This window comes from Calypte anna, chromosome 2 (assembly GCF_003957555.1).
Source record: "Calypte anna isolate BGI_N300 chromosome 2, bCalAnn1_v1.p, whole genome shotgun sequence".
In the NCBI taxonomy this organism is placed as follows: Eukaryota; Metazoa; Chordata; class Aves; order Apodiformes; family Trochilidae; genus Calypte; species Calypte anna.
Genome location: NC_044245.1, coordinates 58,933,013 through 58,954,126, shown reverse-complemented (window position 1 = coordinate 58,954,126; position 21,114 = coordinate 58,933,013). Strand labels below are relative to the sequence as shown.

Here is a 21,114-nt window from a genome sequence, read left to right as displayed (position 1 = left end):
CGCATCCAACAAGCTCCCGTTTGTGGGTGGGCACAGGCTGGCACAGGTTCCTCAGGCATATGACAGGTGCTGTCAGTGAGAGTCAGATGAGTGTGATGCTCCTCATTGATGTCCATCCAAGCCATGGCACTGTACAACTCCCAATATCCACCTCTACAAACCCGAGAAATCCTCACACACCCCAAACACCACATGGTCACTCAGCCACTGAGTAGTGCTGTGGTGACTGTGTGACTTTGAATTCCCACCCCCCTGTAAATTTTAGGGCAGCAGGGTACCCAGCTACACCTAAGTAGGGATTACCTACTTAAGGGTTAATGCTTCTGAGGTACTTTTCCTGAACAGTGGCTCACATGAGACTGGGGCAACACAGTTCCAGGCAAAGTATCACTGGGGCTCATAAATACCAGTGAGACAGTATGAGACCAGAAAGGGTTGCTTTGCCCCTCAATTTTAACTCCTATCCCAATGACATTTATTTAAACTGCTACTGAAGACAGAAAGCTGGGACTATGTTTAAGGGCTTTATCTCTGTAAATATTTGGAGAGCTATAAATACTGAGCTATATTCATAATACGAATACTGGATTTACTGCTCTGTTGCCATGAAAATTACTTTAAATACACTTCCAATTTGTAATTTCATTTTGCCAAGAAGAGAAAAAAAATCTTATGTAAAACATCTTGCTATTTAATTAGCCATCAGAGTCAAAGGTCACAGCACAGAGTAGGAACAGAAAACTCAATGGAAGCATTTTCAGACAAAGCACAAAGCTACAGAGCTGTATGTCCCAAGTGAGACTCATAATAATCAGCTTGTCCGTAAAGTCAAGCTCAGAGTGCCTTCTGTGTTTGGGGAAAGGAGGGAGGACTGTCTGAAGGTCTGAAATAAACCTTCTCGCTTCTTCTGCAAGTCATATGAATGCCAATGGCTTCCAAATTTCACAGTATAAATATAAAATAAAAGCATAAAATAGAAGCCAGTAACCATGTCGTGCACCCAAGTAATTCTTTCACTATGGAAAACTCAGCGCTTCCCAACACTCTGGTTTCAATCCTCACATTACTTACTCCTGCATTCCTTGGGGAATAAATTAGATTAATGTAACTCCCTTGCTCTTTGGAGTCAGGAAAGTGCTGTCTGAATGAATATATTACTCAAGACAGCTTTTTCTTCCATTGTTACAACCCTCAAAAAGTGTTGCCATCACACATACAAGATTCATAAACATTCTATTTGTGACTCCCATCTCAGAGTAGAAAAGGCCAGTGCATTTTGCCAAGTCACTACACACTTTTGGTCCTACTCTCCTTTCCCAAGCCACCTTTGATCCACCTGGTCCTACAGCTCCAATTATGCTTCTGTTTTATCTGAGAGTGTGTCTTTCATGGAAAGCATCTTAATGAAGGAATAAAAATAGGTCAGGCGTATTTCACAGCCCAGCTTCAATGTTTTGACCACCAAGACAGTCTGACTAAACTGTGAAAAGTCCAGAGAGATTGGATTCCACACTGTGAGTTGTCTTGACAGAAAGGTGATACCGTTGGCTGATGTCACTTGTTTATAAAGGAAAATAAATAAACGGATGCAAAAGGCCACACTGACGAAGTCTCTGACATGACTAGCTCTTCTCAGCAGGTCATCAGGATGAATTAAAATGAACTGAAAGCTCTGTTGTGTCCAACACCAAGTAAATAAAACAAGCATGAAAGACACTGAGATAAAAAATTTATCAACATATATGGCCTATTTTCAATTGATCACTCAATATTTTCACAGGGAGTAACACTATTTAGCAACAGTTGTTGCACTAGTTTCATTGAAATACTAATGAGCTAATGCCACAACCCCATTTCAAGCTAATAAGACAGACAAATAAAATGTTGCAAATATTAATGGCAGGATTTGCAAATAAAATCTTTACAGAGTAGTTTATCTGCGGATGCAAATGGGTTACACTTTGCTGAAGTTATTGTAGCAGGATGTCAGCCCACAACTGAGATCTGAGGAAGACACTGAGGGTTAACATTTTCTCTTTTGAAGGGAAGTACAATGATTACTGGTGACCAGGACCTGTTTTTACACCCAAAGCAAGACAGTATCTCTATCTATCTGTCGACTTCAAATGTGAGGTTCTGCCGTGAGTTTCTGGCCCCAGACAGAGATAGAAACACCGAAGTCTTAAAAGGCACTGCTCTTCCCATCACAGCCAAGCATGACTTGGGCAGCTCACCTAAGAAGTAAGCCTCAGTCCTTGTGAACTGGTAAGATCTTAAAGACTGCTGGGAGCAGTTGCATATAATTATACACAATACATCAAGTCAAAAAGAAACAGTGAAAAGTCAAGTGATTCATACCACCTAACTTTTAACACATACAGGCTGGACAACAACAGGGTCTAGTCACCTTTCTAGTGTTTTCACAGCCAGCAAAATGAGACACGCAATGCTGAAGGCGTGACTTATCCACCCTGCTTCAGATATTCACATCAGAATAAAACTAATAGCTCCCTAAACTCTATCCTGACAAGCCTTCCTCTGATTACAGAGAGAAACTTAGGCAATTAGCTCAGTTGCAGACATCTATGGTAAGCCAAATAAACCAAAATGATAGACTTGCCCCTGCAGCCAGCTTGGGCCACAGTTCAAAGCATGAGTGTCCCACAAACACAGGGCAGTGCTGCGAAGAAGGCCCGCTGCACTTATCCCAAAGAGACACGGAGCAGAGCTTCTGGGAAAGGACCCTGCACTGGCAGAGCCCTCTACAGACACCACACTTTGCACCTCCCCATCTTCTGTTTCAGGCAGTCGCCCACAGCTTTTCATAGCAGGGGTACAAGACCACCAACTGGAATGGCGCTATTTTGCAGCCCTTTTCTCTCCCAGTGGGAAAGGTCAAATTCAGCTCTGTCACAGCTTTAACTTCAGTGTTTTAGCTTCTCTACAGGGATTTCGGGGATCTGCTGGACCCTGGACCTAGAGTTAGCCATAGCACTGCGTGCGCAGCGGGTGGTCATAGCTGGTAGAAGAGACACTTAACCAGCCCCACCAGCAACCTCTTGCAGAGGTGCTGCAAGGATCAGCTCATTCACAGGCAACAACTGCAGAAAACCTCACAGGTCTCAGCAGCACTCCTCATCTCAGCTCTGGAGCACACAGATAACAGAGCAGCATCAGGTACGTTTTGGGTGGTCTTGCTGTTGCTGTCATTTCACAACTGCAGTGGATGTTAAAATCATGACAACAAGGTAGTACTCTTGATAATGTTTGTTTTTATACTAAATTCAAGCTTCCTTACATTGCATACCTTTCTAACACAAAAAAAGGAGAAGAGGATTCACTAATTACTGGAGAGTTGAGAGGCTAGAGGCCCAGTTTGATCATACTTTTCTTTATTATCTTCATGTTATTTTACTCAAGACTGGAGGAACACAATGTCACGGTTTAACACTGGCCCGGCGATTAAACCGAATAACAGACGCTCTCTATTAATCTCTCTCTCCTTGATAGAGAAAGGAGAGAGAATAAGGGAGAGAGACTTATGGGTTGGAAACTAAACTACACAACTTTAATGAAACAGTAATGATAAATAGGTGAAATTACTAAATATATACAAATATACAGGAAAATGGAAACCACATTCCTCCCCCCTCTCCCCCAATAACTCTCACGTCACCACCGAGGCTGTAGGGCAGCCCTGGGAAAGTCCAGGCTGGACTCCTGGAGTCGGCAGCAGTTGGGAACCGGAGGCAGGAACACACAGATATGGGCTGGCACGGATCAGGAGCACAGGCAGACGAACGGACAGGATCCTTCCAGGATGCCGGGTGAAGGAAGGGAAGCAGGAAATCAAGAAATCCGGAAAAGATCTGGCTCGGCCCTCGTGATGCCTCAAATTTATACTGAGTGTGACGTATATGGGATGGAATACTCTGTTTGGTCAATTCTGGCATCTATCTTGTCTGTTCCTCCCCAAAGGAGGGCTCAGGTGGGACCTCTGTATCCTCCTGGACGGTAAAATGTTTTCCTCAGAGCTGAGCAGTGTCCTTGGCTCTGCACACCAGTCTCTAGCAGTAACTATAAACATTGAGTGTTATCAATCCTAGAAGCACACACTGTCTGAGAAACTTGCTGTTAATTTCAGCAAGTGCAACTGCTTACAAGAAACTTAGCTAAAAGCAAAAGTACAAGACAGAAAATCACCTTTATCCTGGTCCAAACCAGGACACACAAGAATGCTTTTACTCATTACACAATTTTCTCAAAAACATCTGCTACTGCAGCTAGGCTCCTAGGTTAATGCTACCCTGTGATTACAGCAACTACTCATGTAAAATTTAGGGGTGACTAATAATAGGACAAGGGGCAATGGTTATAAACAGAAGCATAGGTGATTCCGTATAAATATTAGGAAGAATTTTTTCACTGTGAGGGTGACAGAGCACTGGCACAGGCTGCCCAGGGAGGTTGTGGAGACTCCTTCCCTGGAAACATTCAAAGCCCACCTGGATGTGTTTCTGTGTGATTTCCTGTAGGTGACCCTGCTTTGGCAGGGAGGGTTGGACTAGATGATCTTTCCAGGTCCCTTTCTACCCTTAACTTTCTATGATTCTATTATTCTGTGAAAAAGGACATTGAGGTGTTGGAGCAAGTCCAAAGAAGGGCAACAAAGCTGGTGAAGGGTTTGAAAAACATTTCCTATGAGGAGTGACCGAGAGTGTTGGGCCTGTATAGCCTGGGGAAATGGAGGCTGAGGGGAGACCTTATCACTGTTTACAAATACCTGAAAGGAGGTTGTAGTGAGAGTGGGGCTTCAAGGTGGAATGGCTTCAAGTTGCATCAGGGGAGATTTGGGTTGGATATCAGGAGAAACTTCTTTATAAAAAGGGTTAGGCACTGGAACAGGCTCCCCTGGGAGATGGTTGGGTCTCCATCCCTGAACGTGTTTAAAAATCATCTGGATGTGGAGCCTGGGGACATGGATTAGTGGTGGGTCGTCAGGAATAGGGTAACAGCGTTAGGACAAGGTTGGACTCAATGATCTTGAAGGTCTCTTCCAGCCTGAGCAATTCTATGATTCTATGAAAATCTACTCAGGCTGAGAGTTTCAGGGGCTTCATTTATGCTAGCAAAACTGCAGAGCCATAGCCCAGTGCCAGCATTGTCACTGCAGTGTCTTGTTCTTTGCAAAGCCTCTCCAAACTGCTTCCACTTCAAATAAGGCTCCTAAAGCCAGCTGTGGGTCTATATCAATTCACATATTTTAAGGTTTTTCTCACAACTGTGAGGGATTAGAAAATGGGGCTTTGATGTGTCGAGGACATGTGCTTGAGATTACTTTGGGTACCTAGATGCTAGCATGTGTGCCTGCAAGCTGTAGTCTCAATTTGTTAGACCCTTGCAGCTCATGTTTGCAGTTGTGGGTGGAGTTCAGTAAAATTCTATTCTGTATGCCATTTGTAGTCAATAATACTCTACAATCTATATTCACTAACAATATTTTAGTCTGTATGGAGTAATATTTTGTTATTGCTGAATAAGAGCTATGACACATAAGGCCCACAAAATGAAAACAATATCATTGCAAAAGAAGTGGTTGAAAACTAATTTGAAAGCCATTTGGAAAATTATTGAAGGATTATTAAGGAGTATTGATGAATGAATGTAATTTACATATTTTTTTGGTAAAAAAGATGTACATTCCAAGCCATTTTCTAAATATCTGCATATATAGAGATATTTATGTATTTTATACAGATTTTTCTTTAATTCTGAGATGAAAAGCACTATCTAAATATTGTTATATGCATAAAAACAACTGCTCCATGCTGTACTGTGTTTCAACCAGACTAATACTCTCTGTATCACAGGAGGTGTTACAAGATCTTAATACAGAGTTCTAAAAAAACAAGTGTTATCTGTGGACTCCTGCAAGGCAGGACTTGTACTAGTTACACTTCTTAGTTACTTCCACAACTTTTAGACATACTATTCCTCTTCAAGTGAATGAGAGTTTCACAACTAAATCTAACCCTGCATGCTTTGCCAATTGTCTTTGGCATTTTTCTCCTAGAAATGCAGACACTTGGTATATATAGCAGTGAGAATGTATTAAAAGCCACAGCAGGTGGAAAATAATACAGCCCAGGGAAGTTTTTGTTTTTGACTCTCCTCACAACCAAAGCAATGCACAAAGCACAATGAGACACAGTAAATAAAGACATTTCACAGAGACAAGCATGAAAATCTTCCAAAACAAAGAAAATTAAATTATCTTTCAACTAAAGAACCCACTGCAGTGAAAGACTAAATGAACAATTCTAATTAAAACCATGCTGCGAATCTCCTACTTTCCACCAGGAAAAAAAATCAGCTAGTGTTTCTGCATGTACAGCCACCCTCTAAAACCAGTAAAGCAGCTTTCCAGCCAAACAATGCAAGACACAGCATCTCGGACCTACGAAACTTATTATTTCCATGGCAATCATTATAAAAACATGCCAGGCCAGGCATTGCAGGGAGAGGGGGTGGTGGGAGCACCACCCCCCTGTCAGCCCCGGTGTTGCCTGTGGTGCCAGGCACCCCTGCCAGCGGCAGTCACACAACACCCATCCCCTCACCCCATGGCCACATCCAGCACCCTGTTAGTGTGTGTCTCTCTGGTAGCAGGGTTCACTTTGGGAACCCCTGGTCTCATCCAAAATAGTCACTGGCATCCCTTCTCCACCCAGAGCTCATGAGCAAATTGTTGCGACCACACACGCACTCATGGGAGAGCCACAGTGCATGCAGTCCTGGCCCCAGGCAAGCACAAGAAACGTTGTACAAGCCCTGCTCAAGCTGCTTAATCCTGACATGCTGCAGCCATCTGAGGCTTAGGTCTCTCTCCTAAATGGCTCTAAATCAGGCATCAGGAGAGGGATGGAAACTCGGGACTAACCCTTCGTGCCTGAGCTGTGCCCAGGCTTCATGCATGGCTTGGCTCTGAGAAGCTCTACTGAAATGAAATGTGATCTCTCTTCCGACCCACTCCCTTTTAGCTATTTATCCACTTGAAGAACCACGATATGCTAGGAGAACTCTGAGCCACTATCCTTCCACAGGGAAAGAGCTGAGGGAACGGTAACATGTGGCTTCTTAGGTACAGCAAGTAAGGGCATCCATGTCCTGTGCAGAACATGCAGGTTATGCTGATATTGCTATTTTGATGCAGGCAGAGGGATGGGAATCAAATAAATATAGCAAACTTCAGTGACCAGTCTAAAATGCTGACTTAAATGACATCTACAGTATGCCCAAAGACAGGAAAGCAATGGGAAGCCTTTGGACAGGCATGGGAAGCTTGGCTTTAGCATCATCATAACTGACTTGATATCAAGATACAAAGTAAAAGCTCCAGAGCCACAGGGACTTCATGGCCATTAGATGCAGTCAGGCATTTACAGTGACAGAACAAAAAGAAGATGCAATCATTCTAAAGAATCCCAAAATCAAAGGGACTGAAGATAGAGGAAAAGGAGGATCCAGTTAATATCATTCATCTGAAAACCACCAGTAGGAAGCAGCAACACACACGGGGAACCTGCAACTGATGCCCAAAAGTGCATGAGATTTTTAAGAGGGAAAACTTAAAGGATCTCCTAAAAAGCAGCAAAGAGGTCTGCAAGAAACAAGTGCAGATTCTGCAACTTGTTCCCCTTTTTCATGGTGTTTTATTTTTAAATTGGCATCCCCAAGTGCTCATATGTGACACCCCATCTCTTGTAACACCATGCAAATTTGGCAGTTGAGTAACAAGCAGCACAATTGCCAGTTGATCAATGTATCTTTGCTTTGTAGAAAACTTAAGCACATGTTCAACATTCAATCCCACTTAATGAAATCTTGAAGATAAGTTAAAGTGCTCTGTTAGACTGTAATAGAAAGATCACTGTGCTCAATTGCTTTTACATTTTTTCTCTTAGGTTACAAAGAACTAGACCAGCAACATTTTTACATGAGTAGGATAAAAAGTGGCAAGGGGGGAGCTGCCTGTCCGGTGAGCATGATGGTTTTTTCCCAGGATTCATATTTGATAGTGACATTGTGTTATCAGTGCCCCAAAGATCTAAATTCATTGTGGAAAACTTTGGACTGCAGTGTCTGTAACTCAAGTGCCAAGGAACTCCCAAAAATGTACCCATGCTGTGCCTGCAAGTGCTGCTCACTGCTTTGAACAGGGCTGCATTTGAAACCTAGGCAGTTTTTATATCCCCAAAAAGCAGACTTCTAAATGCCAATGTACATAATGGCTGCATGCAAGCCAAAAGCAGAAGTTCCTCCACTTTATTTGGTACTGAAACATTAAAACCAGGTTTTTAAAAACTGACTGCAACCTGTATTATTTTTACCATGTGCAAGTAAATTGACCATTAGTACATTTCAACTGTTTCAGAGAAAATACACAGCTCCTGCCTAATTATTTCTTAAACATGTGGAAGAAGACTAAAGTTTATACGATTTCATTCCACTGACAGCATGCAACTTGCTTTACTGTTTTATATGTATATAGCAGATGCTGTAATGCATCATCTCCCTTTCATGGCATCTACCAGAGATCTTGACCTATTCTGCATAAGGACCGAAAGGATAAGCCCCTCTTCATAATGAAAGCTGCAGCATACTTCGAGAGAGCAACTGAGTAATTTGAAACCGTATTTTCCACTGATTCAGCCTGTTAGTTGGAACAATGACTGATTAAAATCGAAAATTTGTATTATAACCACTTACATTGACATTCCAGATCACAAGCGATGTTACAGATGGGATTTTTTAGTCTTGTTACATATAAAAATTAGAAAGTATAAAACCAATAATTATTTCACTTGAGTTACATTGGTGTCAAAGTGATCTAAAAAATACTAACTGGCTCCCAGTACATCTTCATACAGAATGCACACAAAATAATTTTTATTACATCTATGTTTTATGTAATTTGGAGTATGAAAAAAGGAAAAAAAATTGCTTGCCCTGTGATACTACTTTTTGGGAATACAGGACAGATGTCTTGTTCCCAAAGCAGACTTGTAAAAAATTAATCACCTGCCTCATACAGGTTAGCTGTATTTGGCAGGTAGGTTAGCTCACCTCATAATGAAGCATCTGGCTTTTGGTAAGGCTGCATTTTAATTTTAACTGTGTTTCATTTCAGCTTTTGGGCACATGTCAACATGCAATAACCTGGCAAGTCTGGAGCAGATTTGCTGATTGGTAATTGTGGTGTAGGTCTTCTCAACTGCAACCAAAATTAAGTCAAGTAACAACACTGGTTGACACACAGACCACAGCCTCATGTATCACCTGAACCTCCCTGTAAAGCCTTTTCCAAACCCACTTTTCATCATTTTACCCATCCCCAGTCTTGTTTTCTTTAATATAGCTAAACTGACTAGAAGTCAGCAAACTCCTAAGCATGGGTTTGAATTAAGCAGGCTAAGCTGATTGATTTCAGGAGTGCCCCAGTACTGCCTGCTGAAGCTCAGAGAGGTCTGAAGAAGCATGGCCTTCTGATTCTGTGACACTCCTCCCTTCTAGGCATTCTCCCTAGTGCAGGTGTTTTCAGTGGAATGGTGTTTCTACCTCAGATTTACTGGGGAAAAAATCCACCACCAGCACCAATTGTCCTTCTGAGAGAGGAATCAATATGCAGATGCAGAGGCCATTTTTTTTAACATGAATAGCTCAGGCATTTGAGTAAAGTTCCCCAAAGACAAAGATCTATTAGAGCACGAATTAAGCAATTGCCAGTTCTTGTTTTTACATTATGCCCATTTTTTTAACTTTCAAATGCACCAAAAACCCACAGGAATCTTTCTGGCTGTTGTTTTTCTCTTGTATTACTTAACCCGAACCTCTTCTTTCTAGTATGTTTTTTAAAAAGAAATGTAACAGAGAACAGATCACACTACAGTCTCCTGAGCTCTAGCAGATCTTGACAGAGAGTGCCAAGGAAGGAACTGGGAACACGCAGCTCCGTAAGCACATCTGCAGCCCTACTACCAGTACCACAAACAACTTTGCTGGGCTGCTGCAGCTTATGCAGGTATTCTCCCAACACACCACTGAAAAGAAATCACCTAGTTCAAATGCTGATAATGTACAGGCTTTTTTGTACCCCCCCTTCAACGAACACCACCCACTGACACATACTCCCCAGGTACACAGACAGCCTTGCACTTCATTTAGTTATCTGGAAAAACAAGGTAAGAGGGATTTTCCTTATCTTGCTTCGGACCTGACTTCTTACAGGAAAGGGGAATGGCCACTTCTAGAAGGAAAATTCAGAGACAGAGCAAGACACAATGTCTGCAACTTTTAGCAGGAGTGGCACAATGTTAAGTAGGGAGCAAAAGAACATGTAAGGAGAAAAAAGGCATAGCTCTCCACCAGTCAAGTATGAGTGATACATGTTTTGTGGTATGCTTCCAGAACAACAATTCATTGCCCTTTCAGACAACATGCAGAAAAAACTCTGTCTCCATTGCAAACAATTCACTGAGTAGAAGCATGACACATGAGACTGGAGACCAAAGTAAATGAGGAATAAGACAAGAAAGACTACTACATTTATGTTACGTCTTTCTTGGTCTTCCATCACTTTGATCCTAGGCACTCAGGCTGCGTGTTGCTGCTGATGACCAAAACCAGCCCAACAAGGGAAGCAGAAGCACAGAAGCACCACTTTTGTGAGCAGCAGTGGAGGTAATGACTCCTCTGCTTCCTTCTTAGGTGTAGCCTAGAAGGTCTTTGCCTACCACCAGAGGACAGCTAGAAGATAGCCCACATAGAGAGAGCAATGCCATGCCACTGACTTCCTTGTCACAAAGGACAAGGCAGAAAGGAAACCAATAGAGGCCAAGGAATAGGAAAGCCAGGAAATGGAATCATCATCCCCCTCCCCGAGGGAACGGAGACAGCAACAACAGGGAAGGGGTGGGAACTCTTACCATCCCCTCCTCCCTCAAGGCCCCCCCTAACTTTGGCTTTGCCAGCAGCCAGGAAGTCCAATTTGAAGACTAACCTAGGAAGCTGGTCTAAATCCTTTGGGCTGGAATGCTAGGTTGGGTATCTCGGTGTCCTGACAGCTGGGATATGCACTATGGCATCGGTCAAGCTGAATGTGGGTGAGGTATCATTTTTAAAGCAAGCAGAGTGCATCCTCCAAGTGCTGGCTGGTTGGAAATTTCTTTTGGAAAGGGCTATTGCAGAGGCCTGTCCCCAGGACTGCTCATAAATCAGAGACTAAGTTGCATTTTCAGGGTCATGAAATCTTCACCAGCTGACAACAGCACACCCTCCAGAATCGCTCCCTTCTGGACTTTTCTACTACCTTTATGGCTGTGCTTGTGGAACTATCCCAGGAGACCAACTTCTTGTAAAATACAAAAAAAAAAGAAACTCCCCTTTACCGAAATATGATCTTCTAATGATAAAAAATGTTTTAAATGGGCTTTCTTCCATTTGTTGGATTTACAGAAGCAAAAGCAGCCTTGAAACATCTGACAAATAATTTTATATTTTTGTTTTGATTATCTCTCTGCTAACTTGAGGTCTGCTTTAACTTTACAGAGGCAAGAAGTAAGAAAGCCAGTCAGCTTATATTTATTCTTAAAAAGTACCAGCTGTCTAAAATAAGGCTATAAACTGTAGGCTCCCTGTCTGGTTTGTTGTATGATTGCATGGCTTTGTGCTATTAATTGCAACCTGGCTAACAGGTGCTTGCCAGTGTCTTTATATCCTCATCATAAGAAAAGGGCTGTACTTCCATCTGGATGAAAGGGTGACGCTGTCTTCTAAAAAGAAGTTCAGAGCAACACAGAGAGGAAGTTCACTGTGGCATGAGAAGTTGAATCACTGCTTACTGGTCACTGCTTACTTCTCTGCTCTAATAGACCCAGAGAGGGAAGGGGAAAGCAGATAACATTTTTTTCCACGTCTACTCCTCTTGGTCAGGTGTCAGATGGCTGTGAGCTGGACCCATGAGGGACTGTTTTCCTTCCAGTTCCCTTGACTCACCCAGCAATGGTGGCAGCCCTGTCATTTAAAACAAACTTGCAGCACTGGGGGACTTGCAGGACTGGGTAAGTAAGCACTTACACATGCAATGCAGATTTATGAGGAATCCCATACTAGGTACTCAAAAATTAACCCCAGGCTCAATCTTGCTGTGCAGCATCAGAGCACTGCTGCAAAAGACTTGCCCCATTCTGCCTGGAAGAGCCTTCCTCTGGGCTTCCTTATCCCTTCATCCACTTTCTGTCACCACTGGTGAACACCTCTTTCCAGTCTTCTCCTTTAGCTCTTCATTTCTCTCTTCTTCCCATCTTGCCTTCTGTGTAACTGCACAACCCTGTTACCTCACACTATTAACTATTTGTGAAGCTGGGTGAAGCAGAAGGGCTGTATTAGACCGTGATGTTAAATGAATGCATTCACAGCTTGCTGGACTGACTGCTGCTCCCTGAAAATACACTGGATTGATTCACAAGGCTTTCTATTCCCTGAGGGGTTTGCAAAAGGTATTAACAGCTCTTGGGTCCAGAAGATGAAAGAACTCTGAGAGGCACCTGCAGTGGCCAGCATCTGGACCTGGACTACTTGAGCTCATTACCCGAAAGCAACAAAACCAATTGATCCATGGGAAGCAAAGGATAACACACTCCACATGTTACTGGGGTGCACAAATAGCTCACACGCATGTTGATGCCTAATTACAGTGATGTGCAGATGTACAAAAATGCAGAGGCAGCAATTGCTTTAGAGTATGACACTTGCTACTCATGAGGGATTTAAAAATCTCAACATATACCTCAAGACCTTTGAAAATCAGACTAGAAGTGCCTACTTCAGATCTTGTTGAGAAAGGGCACAGCCAACTCTTGCAAGCAAGTCTCCTGACATGGGCAACATTTTTACTTTGCAAAGTGACAGACAAATCACTGTGGCTTGCCTGTAAAATGAGAGGGAACAAACTATTCATCTGTTCACAGGCTCAGATCAAACTCTGTATTGGAGTGCAGAAGCCACACACAACTTCTACCATCTCACTGCTAAGCAATAAAGTGAAAGGCAAGGCAGCACGCACTGCATCTTCACTATTAACTTATTTCTCCAAGAGGAAAAAAAATTCTGCTAATACTGATTACCTAGATAAAAAAGGAAACCCCTACAACTCTTCCTCTTCCCTTTTTCTAGCCAATTTATCTACCTCATACCAAGAAAATTCCTGCCATATTTCATATCAAAAAAGAATAAGAATCATGACTTTTGAAAGTGCTTACTAGACTGTTCTGTGCATTTGAATATTTTCTTTCACCATAGTCTTCTATGGGAGTGCATCATACCCTTTAATTAAACATTCTTAAGTATTTGTATTTTATCTCACAGATATACCGCACCCTGCTTGTGAAAATTCCATCTCAGGCTGCCAAAGTGCTTGACTTATTCCAAAGATTAGTTATTAATGACAGTATCTATAGACCATATCTTTATAATCTGGTCCCATCCCTCCCCAGAGAGCCCAAACTTTTATCTGTCAGATTACTTACCTGCAGCCTAATCAGAGCTATCACTAGCAGGAATGTAATTCCCATCTTGTGCAACTCCTGACCACAACTCTCAGAATCAAGAATGGGAGATAAATCCAAACGGAGGATGTTTTTAAGGTGTTCTGGATGTAAACCCCTTGAACAAAATACAACTTGCTCACGATATGGCTGTAGCTATTAAACTCTATGCATCTCCTAAAGTCTCCATTCACTTTATCTCGCTTCATTCAAAGAAAACTCCACCCCAGTAGTGAACTCCTGCAAATGAGAGGTGCCAGCAGGATGCAAGCAGGTGTGATTTTGCTCCTCAAAGTGGCCCCAGGTTTCCCCCTCACCTGGCAGGGCATACTGCTTCCAGACACTGCCTGATGCCAGATGGGGTACTGGCTCTATTCTGACTCAGAGGTGAGGGTACCCTGGTCTGAATCACTAAAGGCAATGACAACTCACAAAATAATTCCCTGAGCCAAGGGGTAGAAGTTGGTGCCAGACACGAGCTGACCAGCACTGGTCCCTGGCACCGCTCACTTCCCAATCTTCTGCAGCATTTCTAGCTCACAAGGTGCGCCCGCTCATTCCACTCTCAAAATGTGTAGCAATTGAGAACAGCGATAGGTTGGGGCTGCCACAGCAGCCAAACACCCAAATAGGCAAGGGTGAAATGTGAGAGAGAGGAATATTGTGTTACCAAGCTCATTAGCCCTCACTGGGAACTTGAAACTGTATCCTTCCTAAGTGCAGAAGGGAGGGTGCAGCCATCCCACAGAAGGAAATTTATAGGAAATCCTGCTGGCACAAAATATGCCTAGGAGACATCATCCACAGCAGCCTCCAGTGAGCAAGCCCCTTGCAGATGATGGAGATATGATGAGAAGCAAGTGGTGCCTACAGAGCAGTCTGGAGCAAGACTCTGCTGCCACGGGCAGCCTCCATCACCCACCTGGCTTGCCCCTTCCCCAGGTCAGCACAAACTCCCCGGGCAGGCTCCCATGCTCAGCACTATGTGCCCTCTCTCAGGCTCTGCTCTCGGTGAGGAGAGGAATCTCATACACCAGCAAAGACTGAGCATGCTGCCAGGTCCCAGTGCAAAACTCTTCAGTTTTACATGTGGCCCTCTCCAAATTAACAGCAAAGTCACCAGCCTGAACAGCCACTAGAGCCAAGGGAAAAACTGGCTTCCAACCCTGGATGTCATGTCACACCCTCAAGAGACTCCTACCCTTATACATCCCTGCTCTCTCCATCCAGCATGCTTGCCTTGGAAACCTTTGATACTTAAGACTTTCTGCCTCCTACAAGAAGGCATAAAGCAGCTGCAAGGCAGCTAACATTGCCTTTAGATGTAATTTTCCTCTGCCTTAGCATGCCTCACAGATACAGGGAGGTATTAGCGTGAAAAATATACTGGTTTGGGAAGGAAGATGCTTGTGAGGTGGAGTTCAAAATGGATAACGGAAGAAGAGCCTTTTTCTGCATTCTCCTCTTATAGAAGGCAAAGGGGGAGAGCTTTAACAAAACTAAAATTTAATCAAACACCTCCAATGCAGCAACAGAAGAAAAACCTGACTGCCCACATGGGGCAAAAAGAACACAAAAGGGTAGTGAAAGTGGTGAGAGAAGTTTTATGACAGGTTTCCCTGAGTCAACACATTTGAAAACACTGGTAAATATCAGAGGGAAAACACTGATCTAGAATCTCTCACCTGAAGACACCAGATACTGTCTGAGCTTACATCTGAGAGTGAACTTTGGAGCTTGGGCTCCTTCTGTGTAACACAGTGAACAGACTCAAACCTGACCCAGGCACTTGCAACATCTGAAAACACATTGAGTCAGAGATGCATTTTACAGCTTTTGCCAGTCACTGATTTATCAGAAGTTACTCCATGGATTTCCTCCTACTCCTTTCAATTATTTGCAAGTTTTTCTGGTTCTGAAGTATTTGTTTATTTATAAGTACTTACTTATTCTCTCACTAAAAGTATTTGTAAGTACTTTCTTTCTTTCTGGAAGTACTTTTCCACCTATCCAACTCTGGTCTAAGTCAGAAGCTTTCAAGTGTTTTCTCAAACACATAACTCTGGCCAGGATTTCAGTGTCAGCACGGAGAAGCTTTTTCTGGCCTTCTTTCTGTTTCTGTCCTTTATGGAGAAAAGGATATTCAGGTTGCAATAAAAGGACTGAAAAATACATTAATCCTTATTAAACTAGTAGAGCCGATTGACAGGGCTAGAACTGCTTCCTCCCCTCTCCCTTTGTGCCCTTCCAGTTTCCTCTCCTCTTTTCTGACATTTGTTTGTGTATGGAAGCAGCACACTCACCCCTGACAAACCCGGACAGGGGATGAGAGGGGAAATGTCTGGACTCATTTAGTCCAATTAAATGTTGGCATCACATTCAGTCTTTCCAAAAAGCACGTAGGAAATTTTAAACATCAGGCTGGCTGATGTGAGTTGGTGCCTCCCCATTTACATTTCTTTGCATCAAACCACAAACAGAGTAGGTATTAATTGTCATCAAGGGTGTCTGCCACAAACCCCTTTCTAATACCATCACAAATGTTCTGCTAAAACCTTTCATCTTTCAGTAGATGACTTCCACAATCCCATGTCACTGATGAGTTTTGGCAGAGCTGAAGAGCACACTGTGTTTTTGGCTGACAACTCCCCTCACTTTTCCTCTTCCAGTTGCCACAGCAGAGCACAAATTCTGTACCAGTATTCCCTCCCTGCCCAATGTCATCTCAGACTCACATTTTTCCTTTGAAAGATGAGTTTGCTAAGACAGTTTTACAGCAAATAAACAAACCCTCTCAAGCCCTGTACATGTGGCCCGTTCACCATCTTGAGCCATCCAGTCTTCTGACAAGCTGCTGCTCCTTCACAAGACACCCAAGGGCATCCATCCAAGCAGCATCAACGTGGCAGCAGAGCCTGACACCCTCCCACAGACAGTGCCTGGAAACCTGTGGGTCCCATGGCCTCCAGACAGTGACAGATCCTGGGTTCTGCTGCACAGGGGCCCACAACTCAGACAGAAAGCATTGGAAGTTTAATTTCTGGGTGAGAAAGAAGCAGCTGAGCCGAGGCACAAATGGCTTTCTCCTGCTACTGTTCCTTTTGTTTTGTTTTAAGCAACTAAATCTTGTTCTCACTCTTGAGATAAGTCCTTTAAAATTAGTAAAGGCTAGTCATATAAATGAATTAAGGGTCAGTTGAGAGTGTTAGAAAACTAAATGCTTTATTTACAGTAACTGAAAAGATTGGAAGAATTCATGCAACTAGATGCAGACCTCAGATGCTTTCCAGAGTAAAGAAACGTAAAAAGCCTTGATTTTCTCAGCGTTCACTGCAACATCCAAACCAGCAACATACTTCCCCATTAGTGCTACAGCTCTGCCCTCCAACATGTGCTCACAGCTCTGATTAGATCCAACCCCAACTTAAGGACTCAATGTACTGAGGCGCAATCCCAGCTGACTTCAGTATAAACTGCATGTCTGGAATCTCACTGCACAGATAGGCCCACAGTCACTGCTTGCCAGCTGAGCACTGGCTAAGTCATACACAGACAGAGCAGAATCTGTTTGCACCACGTTCACTTCATTAAGGTCAAGTGGATGCTCTTGCCTTTTTTTTTTTTTTATAAAAGCTTGATCCATCCCATTTAAAATACACTCTAAGGTGTATTTACTCACTTGCAGTAATCTTTTAGGACAGGAAAAACCTCTCGTCACTTTTCATTTTTGAAAAGATGAAAGGGTGTTCACCACAGAGCACTGAGATGAACAACCTGTGCTGCTGGTTACACATTTTGGTACCTGCACAATAGGGTGGCCCCCCGCAGATGCCTTTACAGCCCCTCGACTGCCTTCTGTCTCGTAATGAGCTCGGTGGTGGGATTTCGGCTGCACTTCAATACGCAGTTCGTAAGGTCCTGAGTGAGATGGCAGCTGCCAATCAAGAGCAGGCAGAGATGGGCTATAATGGAAAGGAAAGTGTATTAAAAATTAATATCAAGTATGCTATCACAAACCACAAGCATCCAGCACTATTACTTTATAGACCATGTTTAGCAGTTCATCCTTCATCACCTTACATTTAAAATTTCATCAATATGGATAACGCCAAACATAAGTAATTTAGAAGGTAATGATTATTTTTTAAGATTTATGAGTTGGGCACATCTGATCACCTAGATGCAATACAATTTGTAACCATAATGGAAAAATGTTAAGATGCAGCTTTACAAATATCTTAATGTATTCATTCTGGAACCAAAAGCAGAAAGGTAGGCAGAAAGGCACAGAGGAATTAAAGGAAGAGGATTTCTGCTGTGAAAGTGAGTGTTAAACCAGCTCAGGAGGAGTTCTGCATTTAACACATCTAATGTATTTCAACAAATCTGCTCAGTTTACAGGGTGACGAAAAAAGAAAAGAAAACATTTCCCAGCTTCCTTCCCAACACAAAATACATCAGGGATTTTCAAAGTGAAGCTGATCTCTTTCCCGTTCATTCACTGCAAGTGAGCAAGCTCTGAAGTCAGAACTTGCTTACAAATCCTACTAATGATGACGCACAAGCCCAAAGAAATTCCAGGTCACTCTTCTGGCCCTGTATCGACTATGCAATTAAATGAAGTATTAAGGACTTATTACCACCGCAAGCAAGTGGGTCTAAGAGTATGCGATGGTGGGGAACTGTCATTCTTAGAAACCCACTTCCAGTGTAAAAATACATTTGAAAACAGTCATGAGAGCTTGGCTCTATGAAATGCCAAGTTGGATCTTTTAGTTGGGGAAAAAAAATAATAAAAAAAATTAAAGAAACAAACAAACCCTGCTCAAACAGTAGGCCTGAGGAAACTTCATTGATCTTAACATTGAAGCAAAAAGCTTAATGATGAAAACATTCATTTTATGTCTACCATATATTCTTTCCTTTGGTGAATCCTCCTCACCAGGTGTTCTTCAAAAGCCATTATTAATAGTTAAATGGCCCAACTGCAACACACTAACCTGCTCTCTTATGTCAAACTCAATTATTTTCCCTCCCATCAGCGTGGAGATCTCTACAACTGCCAAGCAGAAGATGACAGTCCTTGACCTCCCGTTGTTGCACAGACTGGTGCTACCTGCCACGGCAAGAGAGAGGGCTTGTCTCACCACAGCCTGCAGAGGAAGAAGCTGAAGAGCTAATTAGGAAGCTGAAGGGCTAATTAGTTTTCACTGCTGCCAGCAAGGAGGCTGGACACTGGGGTTTACCCCTTCCCTGCCTTGCTGCCCATACCCCTGGTGAAGCAACAGTCTGAACAGTGTCAGTCATGGCTGCAATGAGCTGGCTGGGAGGGAAAGGAGAACTTCTGCACTGGATGTGTATACATTACAAGCATATATTCAAATGGAGACTGACTACTCCACTTTACTCCCTTTAATCCACACACTAAGCTGTGTGCTCGTCAGACATAACAGCTCTCACATCACTCAAAGTATCCCTGCTGTCTCCCACTGCGGGGCACAGACTTTAAACACTTGCACCAGCTTTTACTTTGCCTATATTTTTTTTAAGTGCTTACTCAGGCCTATATCACTGGCATATTTAACTGGTACCTGCTAGTGCATGTGTGCATATATGCTGATACTTCAGGTGGTGCTAAGTTTCTCTACATTTTCCTTCTTCACTGCTTACAAATTTGAGCTGTGTGATTTGATTCTCTCTAGACACACACTACACACATTACAGGGGTCACCTGAACCCACTGAGCCTTACTGAGCCCACTGAGCCCACTGTCACTCGGCAGACACCACCCCCCCTGCTTCCCCAGCAGGACTGGATGGCAAGTGCTCAACTCCAAACCTCAAGCTACTCTACTCTACAGCCCTCAGGACTTGAAGCATCCTCAGAAGTAACAGAGGGGACGAGAAGAAAGTAGACAGCCATACAGCTCCAAGCTCAGCCCAAACAGGAACTCATGCAAAAGAAAGATGTTGCCTCCGTGAGGGCTCCCATCTTCTACGAACACCTGGATCCTGCAGGAGCCAGCAGTGCACACTCTCTGGAGAAACAAGACCTTGCCAGGGACAAATCCTGAATTTGGCTACTCCCCCCACAACCTCAGTCTTGGCTAGAGGCAGAATGCTACATCTTCTGAGCTACCGCACAGACTTTTCCCCTGAAATGGCCAGGGCCCAAACTGGAGAAGAAGCTATTCTGCTACTAGGTATGCATACAAAGAGTCAAGAGATGGCAAAAAATTACAGGCAACTGGCCACTGTATATAGCCACTAGTCTTTGCCTAGCACATGAGGACACATACTTTAGTCTGAAAAAGTCTCAAAAAAACTAATTCTGGATAAACCATATTTGACTAATGATAAATGACAAAGAAAAGAGCAAAACAGCTGTGTCTCTCCTGGAGATGATCAGCACACATTTTTAAATAGATGTTTCATGTTTAAAGTAAATTCACATTTGATGGGGCTTTTTTTTTTTTCCCTGAGGACACGACATCTATCAGATTAGAAATTTTTAACACTTAATCAAAAAGGACAACTCTGACTGGCAGCAACTTCCTCAGGTGAAGAGGGAAGTTTTTCTAAAATACATGGAAGTAAGTAATAGTTCCATAACTAATTACATCTCTTCAAAAAACAAAGAGAATCCCCACAATAAACCCTTTCAAATCAACGCCTGAAAATGTCAGTATAATTAAGTTGTAAAATTTATGTTCTCAAATAAAGCCTGAAAATAAAAATACAGTCTGCTGTATTTGCAATCTACCACTGAAATTCCAAAATACCACCTGCCCAATTATAAATTGACAATTAATGGCAGTTTTCCTGATAAAGGAAACCAAGTGATGCATTTCACCGTGTCATGGGCTGGGGCTGTCAGAGCTATTTCCTATGTTAGGTTATCTCCATCATGCATTTTATTTCCTCTAGCTAAATGTGCTTAAAGGAAAAAGTCACCAAGCAAATGATATAATGTTAAAATCAAATCTAGTTGCTGCAGGTAAACCTAATCAATTGGAAAAGGCCTGAACTACTGCACTGAGCCAGCATCACACGGAGTGAGGGAGAGCAATTCCACAGGGGCTCTACAAGAAGAGAAATAAAAGGTGTTCCTATCAAACATGTTTCCATGCATTTTCCTCAGTAGAATTTTCTGCCAACTGAAAACTTGTCCCATCTCTTTCTATGCCACAATCAATCTCGCCATAGTCCTCCTAAATGCTGTAATGAGGGACAGTTGTTTCAAGGCAGGTTCACAAAACCTGGTGTTAGGCTGTAGGAAAACTCACTCAGTGTAACTCATTGAGTTACATAAATCAAATTACAAAACAGATGAATAGTGATTTATTTTGCATACACCAGATACACAATATGATTAAATCAAAAACAGATTATCCAGTCTGGTTGACTTCTGCCTTTAGCAGAAAGATTTATCAAGGTGAAAAAAAAAACAAAACAAACCAAAAAAACACACGACCAAGCATCCTAAGCACCACGCTGGAATACAGACAGGA

The 21,114-nt window shown here is 42.8% G+C and overlaps 1 protein-coding gene across 1 annotated transcript in view; it reads right to left on the bottom strand.

Annotated features, from left to right (window-relative positions):
- Nucleotides 1-21,114, bottom strand: part of NFATC1 (nuclear factor of activated T cells 1) — a 120,305-nt gene that overhangs the window by 82,991 nt on the left and 16,200 nt on the right. Inside the window, 1 exon segment of the mRNA XM_030445449.1 lies at nt 17,407-17,566. Within this exon segment, the coding sequence (XP_030301309.1) occupies nt 17,407-17,566 (160 nt within the window).